The following is a 27826-nucleotide window of genomic DNA, read 5'->3' as shown; positions in this document are numbered from 1 at the left end:
ATGGATGGAGGCATGGATGGATGGATTGATGGATGGATGGATGGATGGATAGATGGATGGAGGCATGGATGGATGGATGGATAGATGGATGGAGGCATGGATGGATGGATGGATGATGGATGGATGGATTGATTGATGATGGATGACGGATGGATGAATGGATGGATGGATGATGGTTGGATGGATGGATGGATTGATGAATGGATGGATGGATGGATGGATGGATGATGGTTGGATGGATGGATGGATTGATGAATGGATGGATTGATGGATGGATGATGGTTGGATGGATGGATGGATTGATGAATGGTTGGATGGATGGATGGATGGATGGATGATGGTTGGATGGATTGATGATGGATGGATGGATGGATGGATGACGGATGGATGGATGGATGGATGGATTTATGATGGATGGATGGATGGATGATGGTTGGATGGATTGATGATGGATGGATTGATGATGGATGGATGGATGGATGGATGATGGATGGATGGATGGATGGATGTAAGCATGGATGCATGGATGGATGGATGGATGCATGGATGGATGTAAGCATGGATGCATGGATGGATGGATGGATGCATGAATGGATGTAAGCATGGATGGATGGATGGATGTAAGCATGGATGCATGGATGGATGTAAGCATGGATGCATAGAATAATGGATGGATGCATGGATGGATGCATAGATGAATGGATGGATGCATGGGTGGATGGATGGATGTAAGCATGGATGCATGGATGGATGGATGTAAGCATGGATGCATGGATGGATGGATGGATGGATGTAAGCATGGATGGATGGATGGATGGATGGATAAATGGATGGAGGCATGGATGGAAGGATGGATGCATGGATGGAAGGATGGATGGATGGATGGATGGATGGATGGATGTAAGCATGGATGCATAGAATAATGGATGGATGCATAGATGAATGGATGGATGCATGGGTGGATGGATGGATGTAAGCATGGATGGATGGATGGATGGATGTAAGCATGGATGCATGGATGGATGGATGGAGGCATGGATGGATGGATGGATGGATAGATGGATGGAGGCATGGATGGAAGGATGGATGCATGGATGGAAGGATGGATGGATGGATGGATGGATGTAAGCATGGATGCATAGAATAATGGATGGATGCATGGATGGATGCATAGATGAATGGATGGATGCATGGGTGGATGGATGGATGTAAGCATGGATGCATGGATGGATGTAAGCATGGATGCATGGATGGATGGATGGAGGCATGGATGGATGGATTGATGGATGGATGGATGGATAGATGGATGGAGGCATGGATGGATGGATGGATGATGGATGGATGGATGGATTGATTGATGATGGATGATGGATGGATGAATGGATGGATGGATGATGGTTGGATGGATGGATGGATTGATGAATGGATGGATGGATGGATGGATGGATGGATGGATGATGGTTGGATGGATGGATTGATGAATGGATGGATTGATGGATGGATGATGGTTGGATGGATGGATGGATTGATGAATGGTTGGATGGATGGATGGATGGATGGATGGATGGTGGTTGGATGGATTGATGATGGATGGATGGATGGATGACGGATGGATGGATGGATGGATGGATGGATGGATGGATTTATGATGGATGGATGGATGGATGGATGATGGTTGGATGGATTGATGATGGATGGATGGATTGATGATGGATGGATGGATGGATGGATGATGGATGGATGGATGGATGATTTGATGATGGATGGATGGATGGATGGATGATGGTTGGATGGATGGATGAATGGATGGATGGATTGATGATGGATGGATGGATGGATGATGGATGGATGGATGGATGATGGATGGATGGATGGATGATGGATGGATGGATGGATTGATGATGGATGGATGGATGGATGGATGATGGATGGATGGATGGATGGATGGATGGATGGATGGATGAATGGATGGATTGATGATGGATGGATGGATGGATGGATGATGGATGATGGATGGATGGATGGATGGATAGATGGATGGATGGATGAATGGATGGATGGATAGATGGATGGATGGATGAATGGATGGATTGATGATGGATGGATGGATGGATGACGGATGGATGGATAATAGGGCTGCACTGTGTTAACAAAATATTTCATCAATTATTTTGATTAATATTAATATCACCATATCAATGAGGATAATAATTAAGTAAATACAAAACATTGAAAGATAATATAGAAAAACTATGAATAGAAAATGTGTAAATTAGTTATTTTCTTAAAACAAATAGGAAGAATAAAAGTACTGCTATTGAAAGATCTTAGATATTACTATGAAAAAATGACAAATTTTGCATGAAGTTTGAATTAAAATTTGAAAAAGGCAACTACATGACAAGCTCTGCAAAAATCCAGCTGTGATGTCCAGAGTGACTGATTTGCTAATAGACTTAAGTAGACTTTTATGAAACCCAATGTCAAGACGTGATCATGGGTAGCTTGGAGTGGAGAGATGTTGAAGCTTTGATTTCTGGCACCAGCTGATTCATCGTCCTGCACATCTTTATTAGAAATGGTTACCATTAGGGCTGCAACTAATGACTGTTTTGCAAATAAATGTGTCGCTTATTTCTCTTGATTAATCAATTAATAATCGGAATGGAAAAGGTTCCTTAAAAAAGATCTTTGCTAAATTAAACCAAGTGAAAATAAATCTTTTCAACTTGAGGATTTCTGGATGGAGCACACTAACAGACAAAAAAGGTGCAGGACTAAGGAAGAATGGGATCGGGTCTAATGGGTTTCATCTGAGGAGAACTGTTTCGGGTCTCAAGCCTTTTATTAATGAATCCAGGATTCTAAGTGATGGTGAAATTAAAATGAGAAAAAAATAGAGACCTGTGTGACTGTTGCAAGGCATTTAGCAGATTGCAGGGTGGAGAGGTTCTTGTGATTGCGCCACATAATAACCGGTTGCTCTGTGCCTTCCAGCGAATGTCGCCACTTTTCGAGGGCCAGCTTAACAGCTAATAACAGCCGCTTTCCAATGTCATTATTTCTCTCTGCAGGTCAACAGTGTTTTGAGTTACTGCACATGGGCGAAGCATTCTGTCTGAAAAAGACCTTTGGGATAAGACAGCATCAAAATAACAATCAGTTACAGACGTGTCAATCTCACTTTTTCATTGGATCACTTAAGCATTTTAAATTATTTTAATAGAGCCGGTTACAGTTATGGAAATTAAACTTTTGATTTTACTGTCACACACTGCACTGGTATGATAGCTTCACTATTTTTTTTTTTGCAGTTTTAGCCACTATTTACACTTTAAAAGAACATGTATCTCTACTTAATGACATGACGTGCCTTTTTTGTCTCTTATGAGTCGGATAAATGGCTGTGGTGAGCTGGATTTGCTGTGTGGGCACAAATGCACAACTCTTCAAACGTATGTATAGGATTGACGCTTCGTCAAGTCCCCTGTGCGTCAGATATTGATGCGTCAGGGATACTCCTCTCATCACTTATCGACGCTGGGGGTTTATGACATGTTGAAGCAGGAACTTGCAAAAATTTTCCACGAACTGTAAAGTAAAAATTCCCACTAACCAATGTTTAACCCTAACCCCTAAACCTAAAGAAACACTAGTATACGCGTTACTAAAGCTAAAGCTACCACCCGAACTTAAAAGCATACTATGCAACATTTTTCAGTTAATTAATGTGTTCCATAACGTTTTGGATGATTAAATGAGTCATTTCAGGTTGAACAAAGGTTTTCTCTGCCGCCCTGGTGGTCTGTAGGGGAAATACCGCACTTGCAATTGCAGGAGCCCTCAGCCCGCACCCACAGGCTCAGAAGTCTCGTGCATCGCGACAGTCGGTCTTGCTTTACGGCAAGAACTGCTACACGCCCCCAGTGAAAGGCATGCTCGTTGCTAGCGCAGTGGCGATATTTGTGCAGTTATCATGGCGGAACCAGCGAGAAAACAGCGAAAGCCCATTCAGTGCTCGACGTACAAAACCACAGAAATCAGAACCTCCTTCCCCCAACGACAGTTGGATAAATGTATGGCAAACTCCAACTTGGCTAACTACAATCTTTGTTATTTACACACATGCATAACAAATAATGTATGAAAACATGCTAAATTTTCAAACTCGAAAATTAGAACAAAATAGTCACTTACCGCAGTAGACATGGTGATTCGTTGTGTTCGCCTGTCTGCTAAGCTCAAAACAACCGCGCCTGGCTTGACGGAGAAACCAGGAGAACAGCTGAGCATATTTACGACAGTGCACTTTTACTTTTGCCCTCTGGGGGGAGCCTCGCTGGAAAATCAACACCTGTTGCATAGTATACCTTTAATAGGCTCAAATTTTAAAAATATTTTGTTGCAGGTAACTTGCGTCTCATTATGTTTTTACATAAAATAAGCTTCAACAAGCTTCAATTCCAGATATCCTGAATCAGCTTTTGACTAGACAGAGCAATTATTAAGATATCTGTATTTATATTTAGTCTAAGCTTATGTTAGCTTTGCCATTCATTTGTCTGTTTAAAGATGATCTGTAAAATATGACTTACTATCTGAAATATTCAGATATCAAAACATATTAAACTATCGCTTGTCATTAAGTAAATATGAATATCATAAATCCATTTAAAGATATCTAAAATTACCTTATTATTGAAGATATCTTCAATGTATTTTAAGATATGTTAAAGCAGGATTTGACTTGTGGGAGTTAAAGTGCAGATATCGTGAAAGCAAATAATGATTAGCCAAATCCATGTTATAGATATTGAGAATTGTATTTTTGACTAGTCAATGTTCCTTTTAAGATATCTCCAGAAGAATTTCAGATTTCTCGAACATCCTTTTTATTTTTAGGTGCACTTTGTATTTCAGATATAGTGAATTTTATTCTCCATCCGGTGGGGCCGCCGTCTATCTCTGGCAGTCTATTGGCGACAAGCAGGGTACACCTAGCCTCGTGAGACCATCCTGATCTCGCGAGCTTTCAAGGTTTCACTCGCAAATCAGTCTGGAGACTCTCCGTTAAAGAAAATTTGGAGCCGTTCACCAAACGAACGTCCAATCAGCGTTGGCTTTGAGGCGGGTTTAGGTGTGACGCAACAAGAGGCGCGACAGTTCAGTCTAAAGAACATGGCGGCTTCAGCCGATGAAACTAGCGTTAGCTAGATGTTTTTGCTCTTCTCCCGACTGGTTTTGGCAAGAGTAGCCTGGCTTGTGGTTGTGTTTTCGTCGTCGCTGTTAGTTAGTCATATGCTTCGTTGATCTGATTGGTTTATTTGGCCCGTCTATCACCAACATAGGCCAATCAGCTAACCAGCATTTTCGCCCCTTCCCAAAATTACTTCAACGGAAGGTTTCCAGATGGATATGTGGAGCAAATCCATCTGGCGGAGTCAGGTTTGGGTAAACTCTGGACAAGTCAAAACTTACGTAGCATTTTTGGCGGAAGGTTTTCAAGGCATCTAAGCCTTTCTGGTGTTTACTATTCAGTGGTCTGCGATGTCAGATGGTGTTTGTGTTCTTTTTCTTTTTCAAATGGCGAATCAGGTGACATCATTTGAGATATTTGAAAAGGCAATTTGATTCTCCAAAATTTGATTAAACATATCACAAATTAATTTTTTATTAGTCATGATACAAATTCTGATATCTTAAAGAAACAGTCAGGGTAGTCCAAATGTAGTTTATCCTTTTGATATCTTAGAAGTAATTACGCATAGTCAGAATAAGCTGATTTTATGTTTAAAGGTCCTGCCATACTCAACCTGTCATTTACCCGGAGCGTCTTTATATGACGAGAGATTTGCCCCTGCAAACTGCTTTTTCTTACCAGTTTGCAGGGGCTCAGGTTGTTGCTTCGGATGAGATAGCAAACTTTTCACCTCTGAAAACACAACATCTAACCAAATCGTCCTGGAAACAAGGGGACAAATAGTATTTCTCTCTCTGATAGGTTCTCTACCATGACTGCCAACGCCAATGGGGTCTTCTGAAGACATCTTTTTAGGTTTATTATGTGTCTTTAGGAAAGCTCCTTTAAACAGAGAAGGGTTCCATCAAGATTCAGCCAGAGTGCAGAGAAATCAATATCCTTGTTTTAAATTTCAATGTATTTATTTTTGGCTTATTATTTATCAGGAATGTTTTGTGAGAAGATTTGTTGAAATAATTGAAATAATGCGAAATTGGAAAAGTAATGCAAAATTGAGCTTTCTGAGGTCAAACATCACAATGTTCTGGAGCAAAAGCCCTGACACTGAGAAGGACTCATAGATGGGGAAGACACAGGGGGTGAGAGTAGGTGGGTCTGAGTTAACAAAGAAATTATGACATTAATTCCAAATTTTGAGCTACAGAATAATTATGTTGATCCAAGGTGTAAAGCAAAGAGTTGTGGTGGCAAAGAAAAAAGTGCTTCTTAGGACAGGGAGGTCCGTAATTGTGAGTAAGAATAGACCGCGAAGTTAACTAAGGTAGACACAGACACCAGCAAACAGAATGGACACATCAACCTGCACACTCCAGAAAAAAAATAAAATCTAACACCTTCCCCTTTCTCCCACCGTCGGCCTGTTTTTAGATCCTTTTTTTTTCTGGGCCTGCTGCCTGCTGCTATCAAATGCCTGGAGGGCATCTCAATGACGAATCACACAAATTATCAAACACATCTCTACACAAACGCACTTGTACCTGATTACTGTGAGGTGCAGCTTTTAGTGAAAAGACGTATAAGAACAATGTGTTGCAATAGAGATAGAAGTTCATTGCTATAGGATTTATCAGCGGTCAAAGAATCACATCTGTGAAGCAACGTCTACTAGAATGATCTGCACTTTTCATTCAGTCAACATTCAACCTGCTGTCGCTTTAAAAATAAACTACCTCAAACTGGGTTTCCTGGTTATTCTTTATAGTTATGGGTTATTATATTGTTATAGTACTATATCACTCCAGAGAATTACTTCCTTACTACTACTACTTACAGATATTATTTAAAAAGCGCTCCTACTGCAAGGCATTTCCTGGAGGACCATGGGACATGCGATGGGGTTAAGGACAAGCAGTTTACAACGTGTAAAGTGAGAAATGTTATCCTTGTAGCAGAACCTCATATAAGTTTTTTATGGGGACCATCAATAAATATCAGAACAAAAAACTTCTTAATATGCAAAAAAGTATGTTTTTCATGTCTTGTGATGCACTCATACAAAATAAATGCCAAATTGCTGTTTTCCAAGGACAAGGCACACTGCTTTTTGTCCCATTTTAATGCATTTTCTGTTTTTTTAATCATTTTATTTTCTGTTTTTTATTAATGTTTTTTTTTTCCAGTAGCCTTTAGGTCATGTCACTCTCAAAACATGCAAAATCATTATAAAAGACGATGCAGACTTTTTCATCCAGTTTGAATGCATTGAATCAACTTTAATAATGAATAAAACCTTGAACAAATTACTTTAATTTATTGTGGTTCCCTAAGTAAACCATCCTCTGTAGGAGGATCCAGTCAGCAGAAGGAATGTGTCCAGGATAGAGCCGCTGATCTTAGGTTTCCTAAGTTGGGTCACATCCCTGGCTAAACTTATTGCATAAATCTGATGCAGTTTTAACTTGAGGAGGACGCCAAACAGACAGTTATACTCTGCCTGGCCAAAAAAAAAGTTCAACTAAGCAAATAGGTACGAGCCTCCTATTGGATAATTACTGCATGGGTGATTATCGTTTAGCTGGCAACAAGTTATTTAACTCCAACTGGAGGAATGACTTGCTTCTCATTTCCTAAACAACCATGTGGAAAGACACATCCCGTGGTCGTGGAAAAGATGTTAGTCTGTTTAAGAAGGGTCAAATCATTGGCATGCATCAAGCAGAGAAAACATCTAAAGAGATTGCAGAAACTACTAAAATTGGGTTAAAAACTGTCCGATGCATTATTAAAAACTGGAAGGATAGTGGGGACCCATCATCTTGAAGGAAAAAATGTGGCCGGAAAAAAATCCTGGATGATCGTGATCGGCGTTCGCTTAAACATGTGATGAGATCAAATTGAAGAAAAACAACAGTAGAACTCAGGGCTATGTTTAATACTGAAAGTAAGAGCATTTCCACACGCACAATGCGAAGGGAACTCAAGGCATTGGGACTGAACAGCTGTGTAGCCGTAAGAAAACCACTAATCAGTGAGGCTAACCGGAAAAAATGCTTCAATTTGCTAGGGAGCATAAAGATTGGACTGTGGAGCAATGGAAGAAGGTCATGTGGTCTGATGAGTCCAGATTGACCCTGTTCCAGAGTGATGGGCCAATCAGGGTGAGAAGAGAGGCAAGTGAAGTGATGCACCCACCATGCCTAGTGCCTACTGTATAAGCCCTTTGGGGGCGGGGTTATGATCTGGGGTTGCTGCAGTTGCTCAGGTCTAGGTTCAGCAACCGTATGTGCTCAAAGAATGAGGTCAACTGACTACCTGAATATACTGAATGACCAGGTTATTCCATCAATGGACTTTTTCTTCCCTGGTGGCACAGGCATATTCCAAGATGACAACGCCAGGATTCATCGCACTCAAATGTGAAAGACTGGTTCAGGGAGCATGACTCATCATTTTCACACATGGATTGGCCACCACAGAGTCCAGACCTCAACCCCATTGAGAATCTTTGGGATGTGCTAGAGAGGGCTTTGCACAGCGGTCAGACTCTACCATCATCAATGCAAGATCTTGGTGAAAAATTAATGCAACACTGGATGGAAATAAATCATTTGACATTGCAGAAGCTTATCGAAACAATGCCACAGCGAATGCGTGCCGTAATCAAAGCTAAAAGCGGTCCAACAAAGCATTAGAGTGAGTGACCTTTTTTTTTTTTGATGCCGACTTTTTTTTTGGCCAGGCAGTGTAGACATAAAGGCAAGGTTTCAATAACTGTGAAGGAAATTCTGAAAATGATACCCAGGACATGTATACATTACTATAAGATATGCATTTATTTTATTATCACTAAGCTTAAATTAAATGAGCCCAATCTACGCCCCCACCACACTGTGGTGTTTTTGCTGACATGCGATACACGTACATGTCCAGATGTGCAGGCACTCTACATCCCTGCTTGGCTTTGTATTTAAAACACACATTTTTTATGAGTCTTGTGATGAATTCAGTTTTGGAATTTATTTTCAGGGTTTTGTTTTGCTTTTGCAAAAAAGACACATTCACTTGACAACTCATTAAAACACCCCTCCACCGAAGATACTCATATCAATTCCCGTTTAGCATCTTACAAAGAGGTGCCCCTGAGATCTAAATGAAGACTAGCTGTTCACTTTTAATCTGCAAATGTGATCATTATAAAATGCCACACATTTATAGTACTATGTGTCATACTTTAAGTATCATCTGTAATTAGAGGTAAAATTTCTTTGTTCAAGTGTTTCTAGCCTGAAATTTCCTTGATCCTTTTTTCAGGAGAAAATGCAGCTGAATGTAGCATTTATTGGCATAATAATGCCTGCTGATGTTCATGCAGTCAGCTTCTTCAGGTCTACAGGGAAACCAGAGCGTTAGCTTATCATCAGTTAACCTGAATTACTAAAAAACTTCATACAGGGTTTACCTCCTCAAGCATCTGCCTTTGGAGCAGGGTAGTATTTTCAGCTCTCAATGTTTTCCATCTGGGATTTTGGAACATGAATGCATTGATATGATTGTGCTGGTTTTTGGCGGATGAAACCAAGGATAGGGGAGTGTGCCTTTTCTTTTTTCTTTTTAACACAGGTTTTACCAAGTTAACCAGAAAATAAGATATTTTGCGACCTATTTAGGGGTATGCACATGAAGCTGTGTTCTGTGGATAAATCCAGATACGCTGTGACTCGGCACAAAACGCTGTACTGGAAAAAATGGAAACCTAGAAAAGTCATTTTTATCTTAAAATAAGTGCATTTGTTCTTGGATTGAGGAGGTCAAAGAGACACTTTTCGAATTGAACAAGAAAATTTACATTTAAAATAAGAAAACACTATTGCATTCTCTCATTTCAAGTGCTTTTTATCTAATTATCTTATTTTAAGTTTAAAAATACTCATTCCATTGGCAAATTATCTAATTTACCTACCCAGATTAAGGGTAAATACACTTAATTTAAGAAAACATTTACTTATTTCTAGATAAATGTTCCAGTGTGATTCTGTTAATAACCTAGAAATGAATAAGTTGTTCCTCTTTAGCTCACGGGACTCGCTTACATCTTTTTGATCAGAACTCCCTCATTAGTTGAGTTTAACTTGATCGTGAGATTGAACTAACAGATACTGCAGAGTGGGAGAATAGAGTTTGAATGAAGAACTTTGATGAAAAGGGGTCCCTATGTCCTCCGGCAGTCTAAGCGTATAGGGGCAAAGCTATAGAGATAGCTCAGGATAGCCTGACCCACCCTAACTGAAAAAATATCAAAAAGCCTAATCTTAGTATCAGCCCTGCTTTAATGAAGATTGATCTAATCCGATTGAAAGATAGCAACTTTATCAGAATGAATATCTTATTTCACAGCTTCATGGTGCGTTCAGAATATAGTCGTCACTTTCTGTGAATCATCCCTGACAGCCAGTTAGCCTTATCAAGTTACTGGAACTAATTAGCACTTTTGTGTAAATATTCATGTTTTTTTAATAAAAAAAGTTTCATTAGTTCTCAGGAAGGGTAAGTGAAGCGATCCACTAGACTGAAAAAAACTTTTTGACCTTCTCGCTTTAGAAATATGGTTCTCAGAGTGAGTTCTTTGCCTCTCATCCTCTGCTTTATATCCTGGCCCTGGAACAGCCGCAGAGATGCTGATTGGTTGTGACTGCCGCCTGCCAGCTGAGTTCTGCGTAGCCTCCAGGGAAGCAGCACTGCCTGACACTTCTTGGAGCTCTAGGCAGAGGAACAGAGCTTTCAGATCCCCTCCTCCCCAATGCAGCCTGTTCTTCCCGCTGTTACCTAGATACTTAACACAGAAAGATCCAAATAAACAAAAAGCAACCTCTAAATCAATATCCAAAGCTTTCCATTTTGCTTTTTGTTCATAAATAGCTTCATTTTCTTCAACCAGGCAACTGAGGGCCTGATTAGATGAGCCATTGTTAGTATTTTCAGAGTCTGTTTAAAATGCAGCAGGCTTTAGGAGGATTAAAGTCAGTGGATGGTTAGTATTGATTGTTCTCAGCTTCTGGATAGTTTTTCCTTAAGGTTAATGACAGTTGCTACTTAAAATGTTTCTGTTGTGCATTAAAGAAAAAATGTTAACAATGGGTATTTATTTTGTAGAAACGATCAGTTCTGTTAGAGCTTGGATTGAATAAATAATCCTTCTTTCTCCAGCAGTGCAAAGTGCTGACATTCAGTTACGTTAATGATAAAGATCAGGCATAGCGCTCTAGAGCATGGATGAATATGTTGCAGGAGTTTTGTCCCTTTAGTTCTTTAGGGTTAAAATGGTCCATCAGAACCATCTGCACATATTTCCCCTGTTTATTCTATATTCTCTGTGAACTTCATGCAGTTGCCCTGATCTATGTTGTTTGCAGTTTTAGAAATGCTTTTGAGAGACACGCTAAGAGGAGGCTGGAACTGATGGAGATGGGTACGGATTTTTGTAGCACTTGTTTTAAAAGATCCCTATTTGTTATGTTGCACCTGTAGCAGCCTCTGGCGTTTGTAGCTTTATACCTATAGTGAGCAAGAACTGGTTTCTACTTACAGAAGGAGTTGTTTTCTAACAGCAACCCTCAGCTCACACAGAGAATCCCTAATTATTTTATGTACTTCAACCCAGCGCTGAGATGCTGCTTCTCCCTCCAACAGAGATAAAGCATTTGCTTAAAAGATCATTTAACTTCACTGGTTGTCTTAGGCATGGCCAGTTTAATTGCATTGTACATTTTAGTAACAAGTGCTCTACATGAACAAAACTAAAAAAAAGAAAGACTTACTGTAATAGAGGCAGTTAGAGAAAAGATTGAATAAAGATTTTAACTAATAATGTCAATTTAAATGAACATTCAATCGTTTGTAGTCCCAATTTAAAGCAACTTGGGTTTCGGCTTTTTAACAATGTTTATGAGACATTATTCCAGATTAGTGGAACATAAAAACTAAAAGCTGCTTCTCCATGTTTGGTTCTGGTCCTGTAGAGTAGATTAGAGCCAGAAAACCTGAGAGGTATTTGGTGTTAAGCTGTTCACACTGCAAAAACGATCAAGAAATAAGTAAACCTTTATTAAATTAAGTGTATTTATTCTTATTTTAAGTAGGTAAATGAGATAGTTTGCCAATGGAATGAGTAATTTTACTCTTATAATAAGATAATTACATAATATGCACTTGAAATAAGACAATGCGATTATGTTTTTCTTATTCTAAATGTAAATTGTCTTGTTCCATTGGCAAAATGTCTCTTTCACCTCCTCAATTCAAAAACAAATGCACTTATTTTAAGAAAAAAATACTTATCCAGATTTCGATTTTTTCCAGTGCAGTGATTTATAGACTAACAGAAGTTTTTTTTAACATCTATTCTCTGAGATACAGGAAGCCAATGTAATGATTTTAGCACTGGAGTGATATGCTCCACTTTCTTAGTTCTAGTGAGGACGAAGGCAGCAGCATACTGGATCAGCAGCTGTCTGATCCACTTTTGACCTGTAAAGACATCAGTAATCAACAGTAATCAGTTCTACTAAAGATGAAAACTTTATTTTTTTTTAAATCCCGCAGAGACATTAGTCCATTAATCCTAGATATATTTAGGTGATAAGAGGGCGACTTCAACTGTCTTTATGAGCTTCTGAAGATTCAGGTTTGATTACGTCAATAAACCCACATTTAGAGCCCTATTCCTGGTTTCTAACTGTATGAACTGAAGCCATGTGCTAACTTTTAAATGCTCCTCCTTTGGTCAAAAAAGGTTTTAGTTTGTATTTTTTGGCACATCCATGTATGATTTCTTCTATGCATTGAAACAGTTCTTCAATGGGTTGATAATAGAGGCCGAATCATCGGACAGATGACTTTCTTGGGCCCATGTTAGCATTATTTTGTGTTGGTGTTGGGTTCAGAAAATGTAGGTTTTTGGAAAAGGAAGAACTGAAATACACAATAAGGGATTTTTCATACGGCTTCTGCAGAAGGAGAGACAGTTGAACCCCAGACTCAAACACACTGTCTTCCACTGGACCTACGCCGCAGAGCATTTTATTAACAGAACATGCCGCATGGTTACAAACAGAGTATTGTTCTGACAGAACAATTGATCAGTTCATAAAGACAGGATGCTCCACTAGAATCACAAGGCAGGATGGTCTCCTGACTGAATCACAAGACACAGTGGAGCATCCCCTTGCACAAATGTTTCATAAGCACACATTAATTTTATAATCATCATTAAATAAACCTTGGCAAACAGTTGGCATTGGCCAGTTCATGAATTTGCCAATTCAATATTGCATTCAGCAGCCATGCCTTGGTTAGACTGATGTCAAATGATCAAATCTGCATCTTTCTATTGACAGTTCATTGTCACCTGGTGACATGGTACCACTTTACTGTGTCGTCTGCATAGGTTTATTTCATTGCTGAACCAGAAGACAAACGCAGTTTTTCAGGGACTAATCCTATAGAGCGGAGGTCTTCAACAGGGAGTCCGGGACTTCAAGGGGGTCCAAGGAGGTACTGCAGGGGGGTTACGAAAGTTTTGGTTGATTAGACTTTTTTTTTTTATATTGCCTCCGCAGTTTTTTCCACTAATTGAAATGTCTTTAAATCCAAATTAACATGAATTCAACAGACTGTAGTAAAAAGATAAATGGAGGCAGAAGATGTCTTTCAGTCAGCAATGCTCACATTCAGCGACACACAGGAGCTCCTTTAATCTGGGCACCGTTTCATTCACAACACCTGTTCCATCAACCGGAAAGCAGAATCAGAAATACTTTAATAATCCCAGGGAGAAATAACATAACTTACATGATTCGATATATAATGGAGTGACTATAGGATCAGTTTGATAGAACACAATTTCACACAATATATATAATTAGGGGGTCCCCGCTCCATCTTACCATCAGTTTGGGGGTCCTTGGCCTGGAAAACTTTGAAGACCCCTGCAATAGAGTGATCAACAGTGTTGAATGCTGTAGTAAAGTCTCATAATATCTCCGATGTGGTTCTTCCACAGTCTGCTTTTATACAGATATCACTGAACACCTTGACAAGGCTGGTCTCTGTACTGTGGTGAGCAGAAAAACCTGACTGGAAGAAGTTGAGGTGTTTGTTAGGAAGGTGTTCAGCTGTTCAAAAGCAACTTTTTCAGTGGTCGTAGTCATAATGGGGAGATTTAAGATGGGCCTCTAGTTCTGCAGTCGCAGCTTGTGGAAGTTGGTATTTTTCAATAATGATTTAATAATTAAATGCTTTCAGGGCCTGGTGGAAAACACCTAACAAAAGGGATGTTTTTATGAGTCAAATCAGAGATCCAAAGCTTTCTTAAGGGAAGCTGTGGTTAAAACATCAAGACAATAGAAATAGTAGCTTAGTTTGTGTAAAGGCCTAACTAAATACAAGAAACCTTGTTGTTAGACAACATGTGAAAAAGTAAAAGTCTTATTTACATTTTTTTTTTTAGATGAATGCTTTTGCCAGACACATTTATTTATGCATTTAAATACATTTAAGTGGGTTCATCATCACTGTTTTCTCTCTATTAGCGGCACATTAATCTTTCTTTCTGTGAGGTGAAGCTGCAGCGGATGTGGTTAGCCTTGGTAATTGTTTAGATGAATGCAATTATCCAAGAAAATGTGATGCTTGTCATTCCACGACGACAAGTCTTTTTTCTATTCACACTGAGACACATCAATATTTGAAGGAAAGATTTTTTATTTTGCTTCACTTTTAAGTTACTGTTCTCCAGGTGGACTTTCAATTAATCACTCAATAGCTAAATAAATAGCATTGAAGGAAATACGTTCTTAAGCCTAAGTATAGATGTAAAGTTTTAATTTTTTTGATCTGTCACCTTTATTGGCTGTGGTTTGATGTAGAACACACACAAAAAAGGAGAGGAGAAAATAACTATTTTGCAGATGCAGCAGATGTTGAAATTACATCAATCTCTAAAAAGTGTCACACTTTATGTCCAGTTTGGTGTTATAAGCATGTATCACTAAATGAACATCCATCCATCCTATCATCAGCTGTCTATGGGCCAGAGGCGGGGTTCACCCTGGACAGGTCGCCGGTCCATCTTAAACCCTAAGTCACTGCAGATCAAAGATATTTTTGGCCAACAAATTGAAAATGGTCACATATCTTCCAAAATTACCACAAATTACACATCCTTATTTCTTAGGCCTGCTTCCTCTGTTTATTGGCTGTTCAGTCCAGAAATTGTGTTTTTCTTTTATCCTAAAGAACAATGAATAACTATAATTTCTTGCCCTTTAGTTGAAGTTGTTAATGCTAGAAAACCCTAACCTGACTCCGCCAGATGGATTTGCTCCGCATATCCATCTGGAAACCTTCCGTTAAAGTAATTTTGGGAAGGGGCAAAAATACTAGTTAGCTGATTGGCCTATGTTGGTGATAGACGGGCCAAATAAACCAATCAGATCAACGAAGCATATGACGTACTAACAGAGCGACGACGAAGATGAGCCAATTGATAGATCAAACTCTTGCTGAAACCAGTCGGGAGAAGAGCAAAAACATCTTTTCCTCTGAGAAAAGCCTCCAGAGCAGTGTTTTGCTCTTCTTTCAGTGAAGAAATACTCTGTAATTCCGATAAAACTTGCTCGATAGCCACGCTAACGCTAGTTTCATCGGCTGAAGCCGCCATGTTCTTTAGACTGAACTGTCGCGCTTCTCGTTGCGTCACACCTCAACCCGCCTCAAAGCCAACGCTGATTAGACGTTCGTTTGGTGAACGGCTCCAAAGTTTCTTCAACGGAGAGTCTCCAGACTGATTAGCGAGTAAAACCTTGAAAGCTCGCGAGATCAGGATGGTCTCACGAGGCTAAGAAAACTCTCCACGCTGATAGAAAGTAATCACTGTTGACTAATAGACAGCATTTGTTGCTACTAAAGATGTGCAGTTGATCAGATTAAGGCGTCATGACTTCTTTACTAAGTACCAGTTTGCTATGGACAGTTTTATCTCCTAAAATACAGAATCCTTAATAGAATACTGCAGCTCATGTTTCCTCAGGTGCTCTTTGTCAGATAAACATTTGTTTGATTACCTAATAAATTATGTAGTGACAACAGATTAAATGTTAATTTCTTCACAGCAATATGTATACATTTGGTTCCACCTTATAGGTCCACAGCAGTCCCTGCTTAAATAGACCTGGTCTCTATCTAAACAGCTGAAACCAACAAGCCAGACTTTTCTCTGGGAATAATTGGCTTTTCTAACAGTCACAATTGCCTTGACAGTTATGCTAGTCCCACTGTGGAAATCAGCAGGCATCCTCAGGCTTACTCAAAAGGCCAAAAAGAAACAGCTGAAGATCTCTGAATTTATTTCAAGTCAGTTTCACACATTTACTGCATGCTTCACTCCTTTCAGACCCCCGGCAGAGATTTTATAGCCAGCTTCTCAAGTGAAATCCACCGATTACTCAGAGAGGCACTGTGATCGAAGCAGGGACTGACCAACTTTCTTTTTTATTCTCAGGGAAGTGGAGGAGGAGCTGGAGGTGGTGTGGCAGGCAGCGACACGGGAAAACCAGCAGATGAGGGAGACGTTATTGGACACTAAAGTGAACATCGGGCTTGACCCTTTCTGCTACCCTGCGTCCTGACTTCCCTGCCCAGGCCTTAGAGGAGGCTGCTGTATCCTCCCAGCTCCAGCATTAACAGCTGCTGGATAGCTTAAGACCTACAGAATAAACCTGCAGGGTCTTTTTCCCTGCATCTGAACATCCTAACAGGGTTTAAGTGTCTGAATCGAGCTTTTTAAAAAATCTATTTTCAAATCTATTATTCAAAAAACGGCACGAAATAGTAAAACTAGAAAGAAATGTATGTATGAGAGTTGATATGTTGTATGAATATGCACTTTACTTATCGTTCTACTTCCACATTATTGCATTACTCTCTTTTACTTGTTTTTCGAGTTGTTTTTCTTCACAAATATGCCAGAAAAAGAGAATTAAGATTAAAAAAAAAAGGTGAATCCTCACTACCATGGAGCTAAAAAGGCAACACCTCCATCTAGTGGACACAAAGAGGTAATGCTAATATTGTTGTAACAGCGATGACCAGGCTGTGTGGTACAATCTGTTACTGCACACTAAATGGACTTTCCCATCACAGGGATAGAAGCAATAATATTAAAAAACCTTGAAATTTATACAAAGGAATGTAATTTATTTTTCATTATAAATGTATTTTTGAAATCTTTATAAATTAGTTTTTTCCTTGAGCTACAGTTTAGCCTTGTGTTCAGAGGCTTTTTTGTAATTAATAAAGCAAGGTTGCACATCTTTGGGCTTAAATTCTGAGTTTTTTTGTTTTTAATATTTGAAATCTCGAGGTTTAGGTGTCTGTTTATCTGTTTCAGTGACAATCAGGTTGACAGCGTCTCTACAGGGAGCTGTAGGATGGAAATAGAGTTAGTCACACACTGGAAAAACGATCTAGAAATAAGTAAAAATGTCTTAAATTAAGTGTATTAACCCTTAATTTGAGTAGGTAAATTAGATAGTTTGCCAATAGAATCAGTATTTTACTCTTAAAATATGATAATTAAATAATATTCATTTGAAATAAGACAATGCAATTATGTTTTCTTAGTTTAAATCTAAATTGTCTTGTTCCATTGGCAAGATGTCTCTTTTATCTCCTCAATTCAAGAACAAATGCACTTATTTTAAGAAAAAATTACTTATTAAGATTTTGATTTCTGCAGTGCAGCATGTTCTGATAGCTGCTGCCAGAAAATGTCACAGTACTATAACCTAAAGCAAAAGCATTTATGCTTGACAATAAAAAAAAGTTTATGTTGCTGATTTATGCTTTGCTAAACACTTAATTTGATCTTCCATATATTTAAAACATTATTCTTCCTCTGACAAAATCTTTGTTTTTAAAAACGAGACTTTATCAATGATAAATGCATCTTTAGGTTCTCCAAACATGTGAGTTTTCTTTAAGATAAACCAACAATTTAAATACTTTGAACAAATGCTTCACCTGATCTTAACAAAGACAGATTCTAAAGAGAAGAAGATGACTAGTTTACAGAGGACAGGAAGAGGAACGCTAGCAGCCATTCAAACTGGCCCTTCCCAGTCAAAGTTCATCCGAATGGCAGCCCACTTCCCTCCAACTTCCCGCCACTGTGGTGACCCCCCTGTTGCATATTTCTTTACTCTGACTCCACCATTTCACTGAATTACAGGGTCTTACCAGGAGATGACGCTTCTCTTTAGATCTTAATGTCCACAATTCATGACAGAAAGAATATTTTAGTACAAAGATTGATGTTTAAAAAGGAAAATTTGAGGACCAACCAAGCGTCCATCATGTAAAGTGAGGAAATTTGAATGGCTTCTACTATAGATGAACAAGAAGAGGGAGGCTCAGTGTAGAGAGAGAATAAAGGATTAAATTAGTTACATCTCATTAAAATAAATCGACTATCATCAAAGTATAATTCTGGCATGTGTAAGTGGAACCACACTTAATCGTACTGCAGTCTGAGATGCTCATCAGAGATGATGGTTGACTGCCATCTTTTTTCCTCAAAGTTGCTGTAGTTTGTCTTGATATCAAACTTTTTTTTTTGCACTAGTGTTCGATGCACTAGTACTGTAACAAAACTGAAATACATTACTGCCATTAGTTTGGAGCATTGGTGTTGCATAGTGTTAGCCAGAGATGGGAAGTAACGAAGTACAAATACTTCGTTACTGTACTCAAGTAGATTTTTCTGATATTTTTACTTTACTTTACTACTTATTTTTATGGCGACTTTTTACTTCTACTCCTTACATTTTTACACAAATATCTATACTTTCTACTCCTTACATTTTAAAAAATTGGCTCGTTACTTTAGTTTTGAATCATTTCAATGGAGTTACCGTTATTATTTTTCACGTCATCAATACCAAATTCAATCTAATTGGATGGGATTCTACGTTGCATTTGACGCACCACTACAAGATGAATCGACAGATTCGGCGGTATTCATTCGCGGCAAATCATTGCAGCTTGGTGGCGGTGGCGTTAGCATAGTAGCATGGACGACGAGATGATTGAAAATGAGAACAACGGAGATCTAGTCCTATTGGCAGACATCCATTTAAAATTTAGGCAACGGCATGAAAAAAGTGGTTTCTACTTTTACTTTTATACTTTAAAGCTACAGTGTGTAATAATTACAGGGATATACAGTCAGAAATGTAATATATTATACATAACTATGTTATTTATCATCATCTACGAGCTCAGCCTCTTAACCTTAATATTTACGTTGCCTTGGAATTCGTTATTTATAATTACATAGGAGCGGGTCTCGCATAGCCTGGGTGCCATTCCGAACTTAGTCCCGCCCACAAGGTTTGAGTTCGGGGAAGTTCGGTCTGGCTCTGCTCCATAGTAGCGCGAGTATTATCGCCCACTGTCAGGCGATCCAATAAAATTGTCAGGGCGGGCTTTATACGATGATGGACAGATGATCAAGAGTAACGTAATCAACCACGTGACCAAAGCGCGCTTGGGTGACAACAACAATGGCTGCCGCTGGAGAGTTGAGGTGAGTAGATTCTGCTATTAGGTCTGTTCTAGAAGATATCGACAGCAAATAAATTTTAAAAGAGGAACAGAGAAACGCGATCAAGTCTCATCTTCTTATTCTAGGCGTGCAACTGCACGCTTTGATTTTTGTGGACAACAACTATGCCTCGCTTAACATATGTCACGCAATCCGTTGCTCTTATTGGTTGTAGGTCTATCCAATTGAGTGCAGAGGCATTTTTTTTCCTGGTTCGTTCGAAACACGCCCCATAATCACAGCTCTATGGAGCAGTATCAGACTCATATTCTGACTAGAATTGAGTCGGACTACGTCAGGCTAGGTCTCGCAGCCATGGAGGCAGACATCTTTGCGCTACGGCAGCGCAGAGCCAACAAACTAGCGATTGCGAGATCGCCCATTACGCTCGAAAGTAACTACGGCAAGTTGAGAGAGATGAACTGAGACGGTACTGAACAATAGATGGCAGTATTAAAATTATCTATGTAAACAAACCTCATCACTTGAGAAGGTAGGTGATGCGGACGTCGTGGAAGACATTTTGTCCTGTAACGCTCGCCGTACTGTTGGGGGGGAGAAGCGGTGGGGGGGAGACGTTCATGTTGCTGCGGTCTGCAGTCTGAACGTTAGATGTCGCTGAAAATTACACACTGTAGCTTTAAGTAAATTTACAAGCCTGTACTTTGTTACTTTTACTTGAGTAAAGAAGTTTAATCAGTACTTCCACTTTTACCAGAGTATTTTTTAACACAAGTATCTGTACTTTTACTCAAGTACGGAAAGTGAGTACTTTTGCCATCTCTGGTGTTATCAAATGTGTTTTTGTTTGTTTTGTCCAGTAAACCGATGATATGGAGTTCATTACGGCGTCATTTTGTTTCCCACTAAATTAGAATTATCAAAGTAATCCTCACGATTAAAGAAATGATAAACCTGAGTGAAGCGTTATCGGCTAACATTATACACTGTAAAAACGATCTAGAAATAAGTAAAAATGTCTTAAATTAAGTGTATTTACCCTTGATTTAAGTAGGTAAATGAGATAGTTTGCCAATGGAATTAGTATTTTTACTCTTAAAATAAGATAATTAGATAATATTCACTTGAAATAAGACAATGCAATTGTGTTTTCTTATTTTAAATCTAAATTGTCTGGTTCCTTTGGCAATATGTCTCTTTTATCTCCTCAATTCAAGAACAAATGCACTTTTTTTAAGAAAAAATGACTTATCAAGATTTTGATTTTTTGCAGTGTAACTGTCTGAAGCAAATCAGGAAGTCACATGTGGACCCAGTGACAGCAGCGCTCCCTGTGCAGCCATAGCTGCGTGTCTGAGGCTTCCTCATGAAGAAATACCGAGTTAAACAATTCTACAATGATTTTGATTTTACATTTTTCTGACTATGTGTACTTATGACAAAACTAAGAACAAGTAAAATTATTTTTTTACACCAATGTTTAAAATGTAATAATATGAGCGACCTGTGGTGTTTCTGCATTAAGAATTTATAATTGATAAAAGGTTTGGTGGAAGGCAGAAATACTTGACAGGTTAGATAGGAAATGCAGTCATATGAAGTGGACACAAGATGGAGCCAAACTAAGGTTTGGAGAGGAGCTGGTTGTATCAACACACAGTCATAATAATTGATAAATGATCATTTTCAAATTTGTTATTTCGGGGCTGAGCCCTTGGGGTGTGGTAATGGCTTGACTTGGGTTTCTGGCTCGTGTATTGCCCTTGTGCCCAAACTGGACAACCTATTGCCCACTGGATCAAGGTGTTAAAAGGACACCTAGCTTTCCTAAACTGGAAACAATTAGTTTCAAATATAGCTCTGGTGGTCTTAATCTGGACCATTTAGCCAACACTTAAATCACTGTTCAATTCTTTGAAATTGCTAAGTAACAGTTTTTGGCATTAAACATGGGTGAACGGGCTCGGCAGGAGGCTCAGGTAGGGTAAAATATAAAGCTTTGCGGTGAAAATTAACCTCCTTAACATTTCTCCAGAAATACATAGAACCTTAAAAATTCACAGGGTCTGTTAAAAGCCCTTTGATGAATGGGTATATTGAATTTCAGCTTATATACCCCATCATACCCCACTCCAGAACCAGAAACTAGGTGACAGTGAACAGCTCTAAGCCTGGTCCTACTCGTACACACGCACTTGGGAGATGTCCGTTGAATATTTATTTAGATGACCGTGGCTACATATTAATGATCTGCAGGAAATAAGATGGATCTTTAAAGAGGAGAGCCTGTGGGGAGGCTAGCTAACCTAGTTATTGAGATCATATATCTCTTTATGTTTGATTTAAAAAAAAAAAAAAAGGGTTGAATATCAGGGCCTGTTTTTTTCTGCATTGAGTTTGAATGCATTTATTGCCATATTGCCTTGAAGCAAGAAGGTACTGTGTTCCATTCCTGTTCCAGGGTCGTTCTTTATGGAGTTTGCATGTTCTCCCCCTGCATGCCTGGGTTCTCTCCGGGGACTCCAGCTTCCTCCCACTGTCCAAAAACATGAGTGTTTTTTTTCTTCAATATATTTTATTGAATTTTTCCCTTTTAAGTTACAATAAACTTACAAAATTAACATTGCAGACATGAACTTCTGCACACTGGCATTCACTCACGCACTCACCATTCAAACCTGCATTTGCTCTAAAATACACAAAACTCTTTAGATTATGACACAGAAAAATAACAAGACAATATGGAAATAAAAACTGTACCGCCTTCAGTCTCTATGATCCTCATATATGGCTCCCTGAGGTTCTCAAAGTCTTGCTTTTTACCCTTGACCATATATGTTAATCTTTCCAGTCTGAGTGAATTTGCAATTTCTTTTTTCCAGAGTCCCAGGGAGGGGGCGTCCATTCTCCTCCAGCATAATGCAATAGATCTTCTGGTTTGAAGAAGTCCATAATCTATCAATTTGGTTTTAGTCTGTGATTGTTTAAATTCCAATGGGTATATTCCTAGAACACAGATTTTAACCTCTAATGGGACTATGAGTGTTTGTTAATTATAGCTTCTCTAGATTAATTTAAATTCTCACGGTGGCATTCAAATCCCTTCACCTCCTTGCCCCCTCATATATGTCAGGCCTCCTGCATCTTCCCACCCCCTCCGGTGCTCTTAGAGCCTCGTTGGCTTTAAACCCGTCTGTCCCGTCTGCCCGTCTCACCACCATGGGGAGCAGAGCATTCAGCCGTTCTGCCCCCTGCCTCTGGAACTCTCTACCACCCCAACTTAGAAACATGAACTCACTTCTCCAAAATCATAACTCTGTGTCACAGTCTTGGTTTTGTTATGTTTATTTAGAGTATTCAGTTTGACTTTGCTCCTTGTTTTAGTGTTTAATTATTATTTTGTTGTTTTCTTGTTAGTTCCTGTCTTCCAGGTTTTCCATTCGTTGTCCTCTGCTGCCCTCTTGTGTCCTCTATCCCTAGCTCTGTTTTCTGCTCTGTCCTCACCTGTTTCCAATCCTCTCGTTAGCCCTCTCTTTGTCTCTGTCCCCTTTAAAAGCCCTCCCTCTTCAATTCCTGTTTGCTGGATCCTCGTCTAACGTCTGTCTGCTTACCTCGTCTCTCCCTGGCTCCTAGAGTTTGGTTTCCCCTGATGTCTCCTTGGTTCTGGCTTGTTTATTTTTGTTGGATTTTTTTATTCCTGCCTCTGTACCTGTGGGCCTCATTAAACCCACCTAAATTCACCTCTGCCTACTTGCCTCTTCATTTGGGTCCTCAATCCAACACCAAATCGTGACACTCTGAGGGATTGCCTTCAAGTCAATGAGTCGATGCAATCAACAGTTGCAATCAACTTGGATAGAAAATTTGAATCAATTTGACCGGATGATCTGGTTGAATATTCTCTGTAAAGTGTCTTGAGATGACATGTTGATTATTGGTACTATATAAATAAACTGAATTGAACTAAAAAAAATAATCTGGTTAAGATTGCCTATTCTCTTTAATTTTGATTTCCTTATCCCAGCCTTTGTATTTTACTACTTTTTAAAATGTTTTTTCTTCTGTGTTTTGACTTTGTTTCTGCCATTGTTTTTTTATCTTTTGCGCGGTGACCTTGAGCGTCCAGAAAGGAGCCTTTTAAATAAAAGACATTATTATTATTACATTTTCTTAGGTGTGAGTTTGTGTGCATGGTTGTGTGTCTCTGTGTTGCCCTGCTACAGACTGGCAACCTTTCCAGGGTTTACCCCTCCTCTCGCCTGTAGACTAGCCTCGTGAGACCATCCTGATATCGCGAGCTTTCAAGGTTTCACTCGCAGATCAGTCTGGAGACTCTCCGTTGAAGAAACGTTGGAGCCGTTCATCAAATGAACGTCCAATCAGCGTTGGCTTTGAGGCGGGTTGAGGTGTGACGCAACGAGAAGCGCGACAGTTCAGTCTAAAGAACATGGCGGCTTCAGCCGATGAAACTAGCGTTAGCATGGCTATCGAGCAAGTTTAATCGGAATTACAGAGTATTTCTTCACTGAAAGAAGAGCAAAACACTGCTCTGGAGGCTTTTCTCAGAGGAAAAGATGTTTTTGCTCTTCTCCCGACTGGTTTCAGCAAGAGTTTGATCTATCAATTGGCTCCTCCTCTGCCAGAGATGCGGGCCTCACCGTGACCCTGACAAGGACTAAGCAGGAGAAGATGGATGGATGGATGGATGGATGGATGGATGGATGGATGGATGGATGGATGGATGGATGGATGGATGGATGGATGGATGGATGGATGTCATGGAAAATGCTATTGTATTCTGCAGAAAAACAGACAATGGCAGACGGCAGTAGTACCTAAGAAATAGAAAAGTGATCAAGTGACAGACAGGAAGATGCTGCCCTTCTGCATGGCGACACATTGGTTGATAACGGCACCACTGATGCAGTCAAGGCTAGTTCCTCCAAGTCGAAGAGACGAGGACCGAACGCACCAAGGCTGAGAAAAAGACTGAATCTTTAGAATCAGAATCATATTTTTGGGATGTTTTAATAAAACAATATAAACGATTTAGAAAATATCTTTAAAAAACTGTTCAACTAAAAGTACTCCTAGGTGTTAAATCATCATAAGTTGTTGACTGCAATGTGTGATCGATACACAATCTCTGAAATGAACTCATCACTTTTTGTTGCTTGTTGATAGATTAAAGCAATCAGTGATAAAGTTTTTTTTTAATATGAAATATAAACAATTCCATAGAAAATGAACTCTTTTTCTGTTTCTAAAGTTTTTTTTATTAAAGGTACACTATGCAACCGGTGTTGATTTTCCAGCGAGGCTCCCCCCAGAGGGCGAAAGTAAAAGTGCACTGTCGTAAATATGCTCAGCCGTTCTCCTGGTTTCTCCGTCAAGCCAGGCGCGGTTGTTTTGAGCTTAGCAGCGAATGACTAACGCTGCGTTCACACCGCAGCTGGCGCGACAGAAGCAGCGAGTTTACATGCAAAGTCAATGGTTGACGCGCGTCAAGGCGCAGCAAAAGGTCCCGCGGCGCGTTTTGAGCAGCAGGCGCAGCGCGTCTGAGCAGCTGAAGCAGTGCGTCGGGCGCGTTTAACGCTACGTTCGCTTTTATTATCCTGCTGCCTGCAGTTTGGATTATTTAGATGAAAAACACCTACCAGCTCCCGTGGTGAACCGCGAGGAGGCGACCCGGCCACAGGCTGCTGATGAAGGCAGGATGATAATCTGAATGAACTGACTGCACTGATTACGTTTTCAGGTGTATTTTCTCAATTAAACACATATCAAAACTACTTTATTCCCACTGATCACAGCAAATATAGCTGCAAGGCAGAGAAAGGATAGTGAAGCTCCGCCCAACGCGCGTCAGACACACTTTTGCACCGCGCAGCCAGAGCAGCAAAGCTGCTTGAGCCGCGCGTCAGAACTAACTGGTACAAACAGCAAAAATGAAGCAGCAGACGCGATTTTGCTGCTTTTGCTGCGTCCGGTGTGAAAGCAGCACTGCACAAAGATCGCCACTGTGCTAGCAACGAGCATGCTTTTAACTGGGGGCGTGTAGCAGTTCTTGCCGTAAAGCAAGACTGACTCTCGCGAGACTTCTGAGCCTGTGGGTGCGGGTCGAGGGCTCCTGCAATTGCAAGTGCGGTATTTCCCCCACAGACCACCAGGGCGGCCGAGAAAACCTTTGTTCAACCTGAAATGACTCATTTAATCATCCAAAACTTTATGGAACACATTAATTAACTGAAAAATGTTGCATAGTGTGCCTTTAAAATGTACTTTAAAAAAACAAAGTCAGACATTTTAGATCACGAGAAGATATCAGAACTTATGATTATTAATACAGCTAATATTTAACAATTTTTAAATCTGCAGAAATTTCTCCTTTGCTGGATTGCAAGTGTTTGTTTGATGCAAGCAAACTACTGGTGAACAAGACCAGTGGTGTCTAAAGTTCACACATTTGTTACTTAAGTATTAGTATAGATGCTGCAGTTTAAAACACTCTGGTAAAAGTTGAAGTATCAATTTGACCTCTTTACTCAAGTAAAAGTGAAAAAGTATGTGCTCCAAAAACTACTTAAAATATAAAAGTATAAGTTAACCGTTAAAAAAAAAACAGCCAGATCTCACCATATGAATTCAAAGCTCAATTTTTCGACTATTTCAATAAAATAAAAGTTACTCAACATAGGAAGCAGAGTTTTCTATGTTGAGTAACAGTTTCCCGCAGCTCTTTTCTTGACCCTTCACTTCTTTTCTTATTGCCTACAGTGATAAACGAGGTGAATAACCAATCTGACCAAATCGGACTCGGTGAAAGCCAAGTTCTTGAACCGGAACACCACAGAAGTCGTTCCGGTCCGGTTGTTTTAAAGAGGCTTTCAACGTTGCAACTGTGGCAACGCATTAATGATCTGCATGTAACCAATGATTGATCAAATGAGAAACTTGACAAAAACATGCTGATGAAGATGCTCAGTCATCCAGGTCATAGTCATTCCGTAAAAGTTTAAAAAACAATCCACTGGACTTGGTTTCCAAGATTTGAAGACATTTTCTCTCCAAGATGGAGTCACAGCCAAACAGGAACAGACCAGATGAAGCTACTGTGAGAAAAAGCAGAGAGAGCAGAACATTAGAGATTGAACTAACAGATTCTGCAGAGTGGGAGAATAGAGATAGAATGAAGCAGAATGATGAAAAAGGGGTCCCTATGTCCTCCAGCAGTCTAAGCCTATAGCAGCATAACTGTAGAGATAGCTCAGGTTATCCTGAAGCGAAATGTCTTCAAATCTTGGAAACCAAGTCCAGTGGATTGTTTTTAAACTTTTACTGAATCAACGAAAACATTTCACACTACAAATACTTTGAGTGCTTGGATTATTGATTGATTCTTTTCATGCTTGTTAAAGGATATATGCACAGACACAGATAGATAGATTCTCTATGGAGGTGTTAATCAGTGTTGGTAAAGGTATCTCAGTTATGACATATATGCTATGAAATTCACAGCTGAACATTGCAGCTCACTGAATAATATATAGATATGTAATGTAAATACATATATACTGTACATATATATGTAAATAAAAAGCAATTGTACCTTTTACTACTAGATAGAGATAAGAGATCATTACATCTCCTTTCAGGTGTATTGCAGGTGTATTGCTGCTGGATCACTGTTATCTGTGAGTTTTATCAGCAGCCTCACATGTCCTATCTTATACTAACCTGTTCTTATGATATAATCTGTCTCAGTTTGTTTTTTTACAGATGCAGAAACAAACATGAAACAGGAAAGAAAGCATGATAGTTTAACCTGGTAGACTGTCCTCACTAAACCAGACTTTATCATTAGATTGGATGTTCTATGAAAGGTTTTTTAATTGGTGGTTCATGCAGGTCGTAAGAACGGAACAGCAGGACATTTACCTCTGAGCAGACTGACCTTTGATCTTCATAAAAGGGAGGCAGAGGGAAAAGCTCCTTGCTCCTCTGTC

General features: G+C 39.5%; 1 protein-coding gene across 2 annotated transcripts in view; it reads left to right on the top strand.

The window, feature by feature from the left end:
* Nucleotides 1-17569, top strand: part of cep89 (centrosomal protein 89) — a 116156-nt gene extending 98587 nt beyond the window's left edge. For both annotated transcript variants that reach the window (XM_038270992.1, XM_038270990.1), the window contains one exon: nt 16758-17569. In XM_038270992.1, coding sequence (XP_038126920.1) covers nt 16758-16884 — 127 coding nt within the window. In that variant the 3' untranslated portion in view covers nt 16885-17569. The remainder of the gene's footprint in view (nt 1-16757) is intronic.
* Nucleotides 17570-27826: the final 10257 nt, after the last annotated feature.

Source organism: Cyprinodon tularosa, unplaced genomic scaffold (assembly GCF_016077235.1).
Source record: "Cyprinodon tularosa strain WSP-4 unplaced genomic scaffold, ASM1607723v1 ctg786, whole genome shotgun sequence".
Taxonomy (NCBI): Eukaryota; Metazoa; Chordata; class Actinopteri; order Cyprinodontiformes; family Cyprinodontidae; genus Cyprinodon; species Cyprinodon tularosa.
The sequence above is the reverse complement of the archived record's forward strand: the minus strand, read 5'-3'. Positions and strand labels throughout refer to the sequence as shown.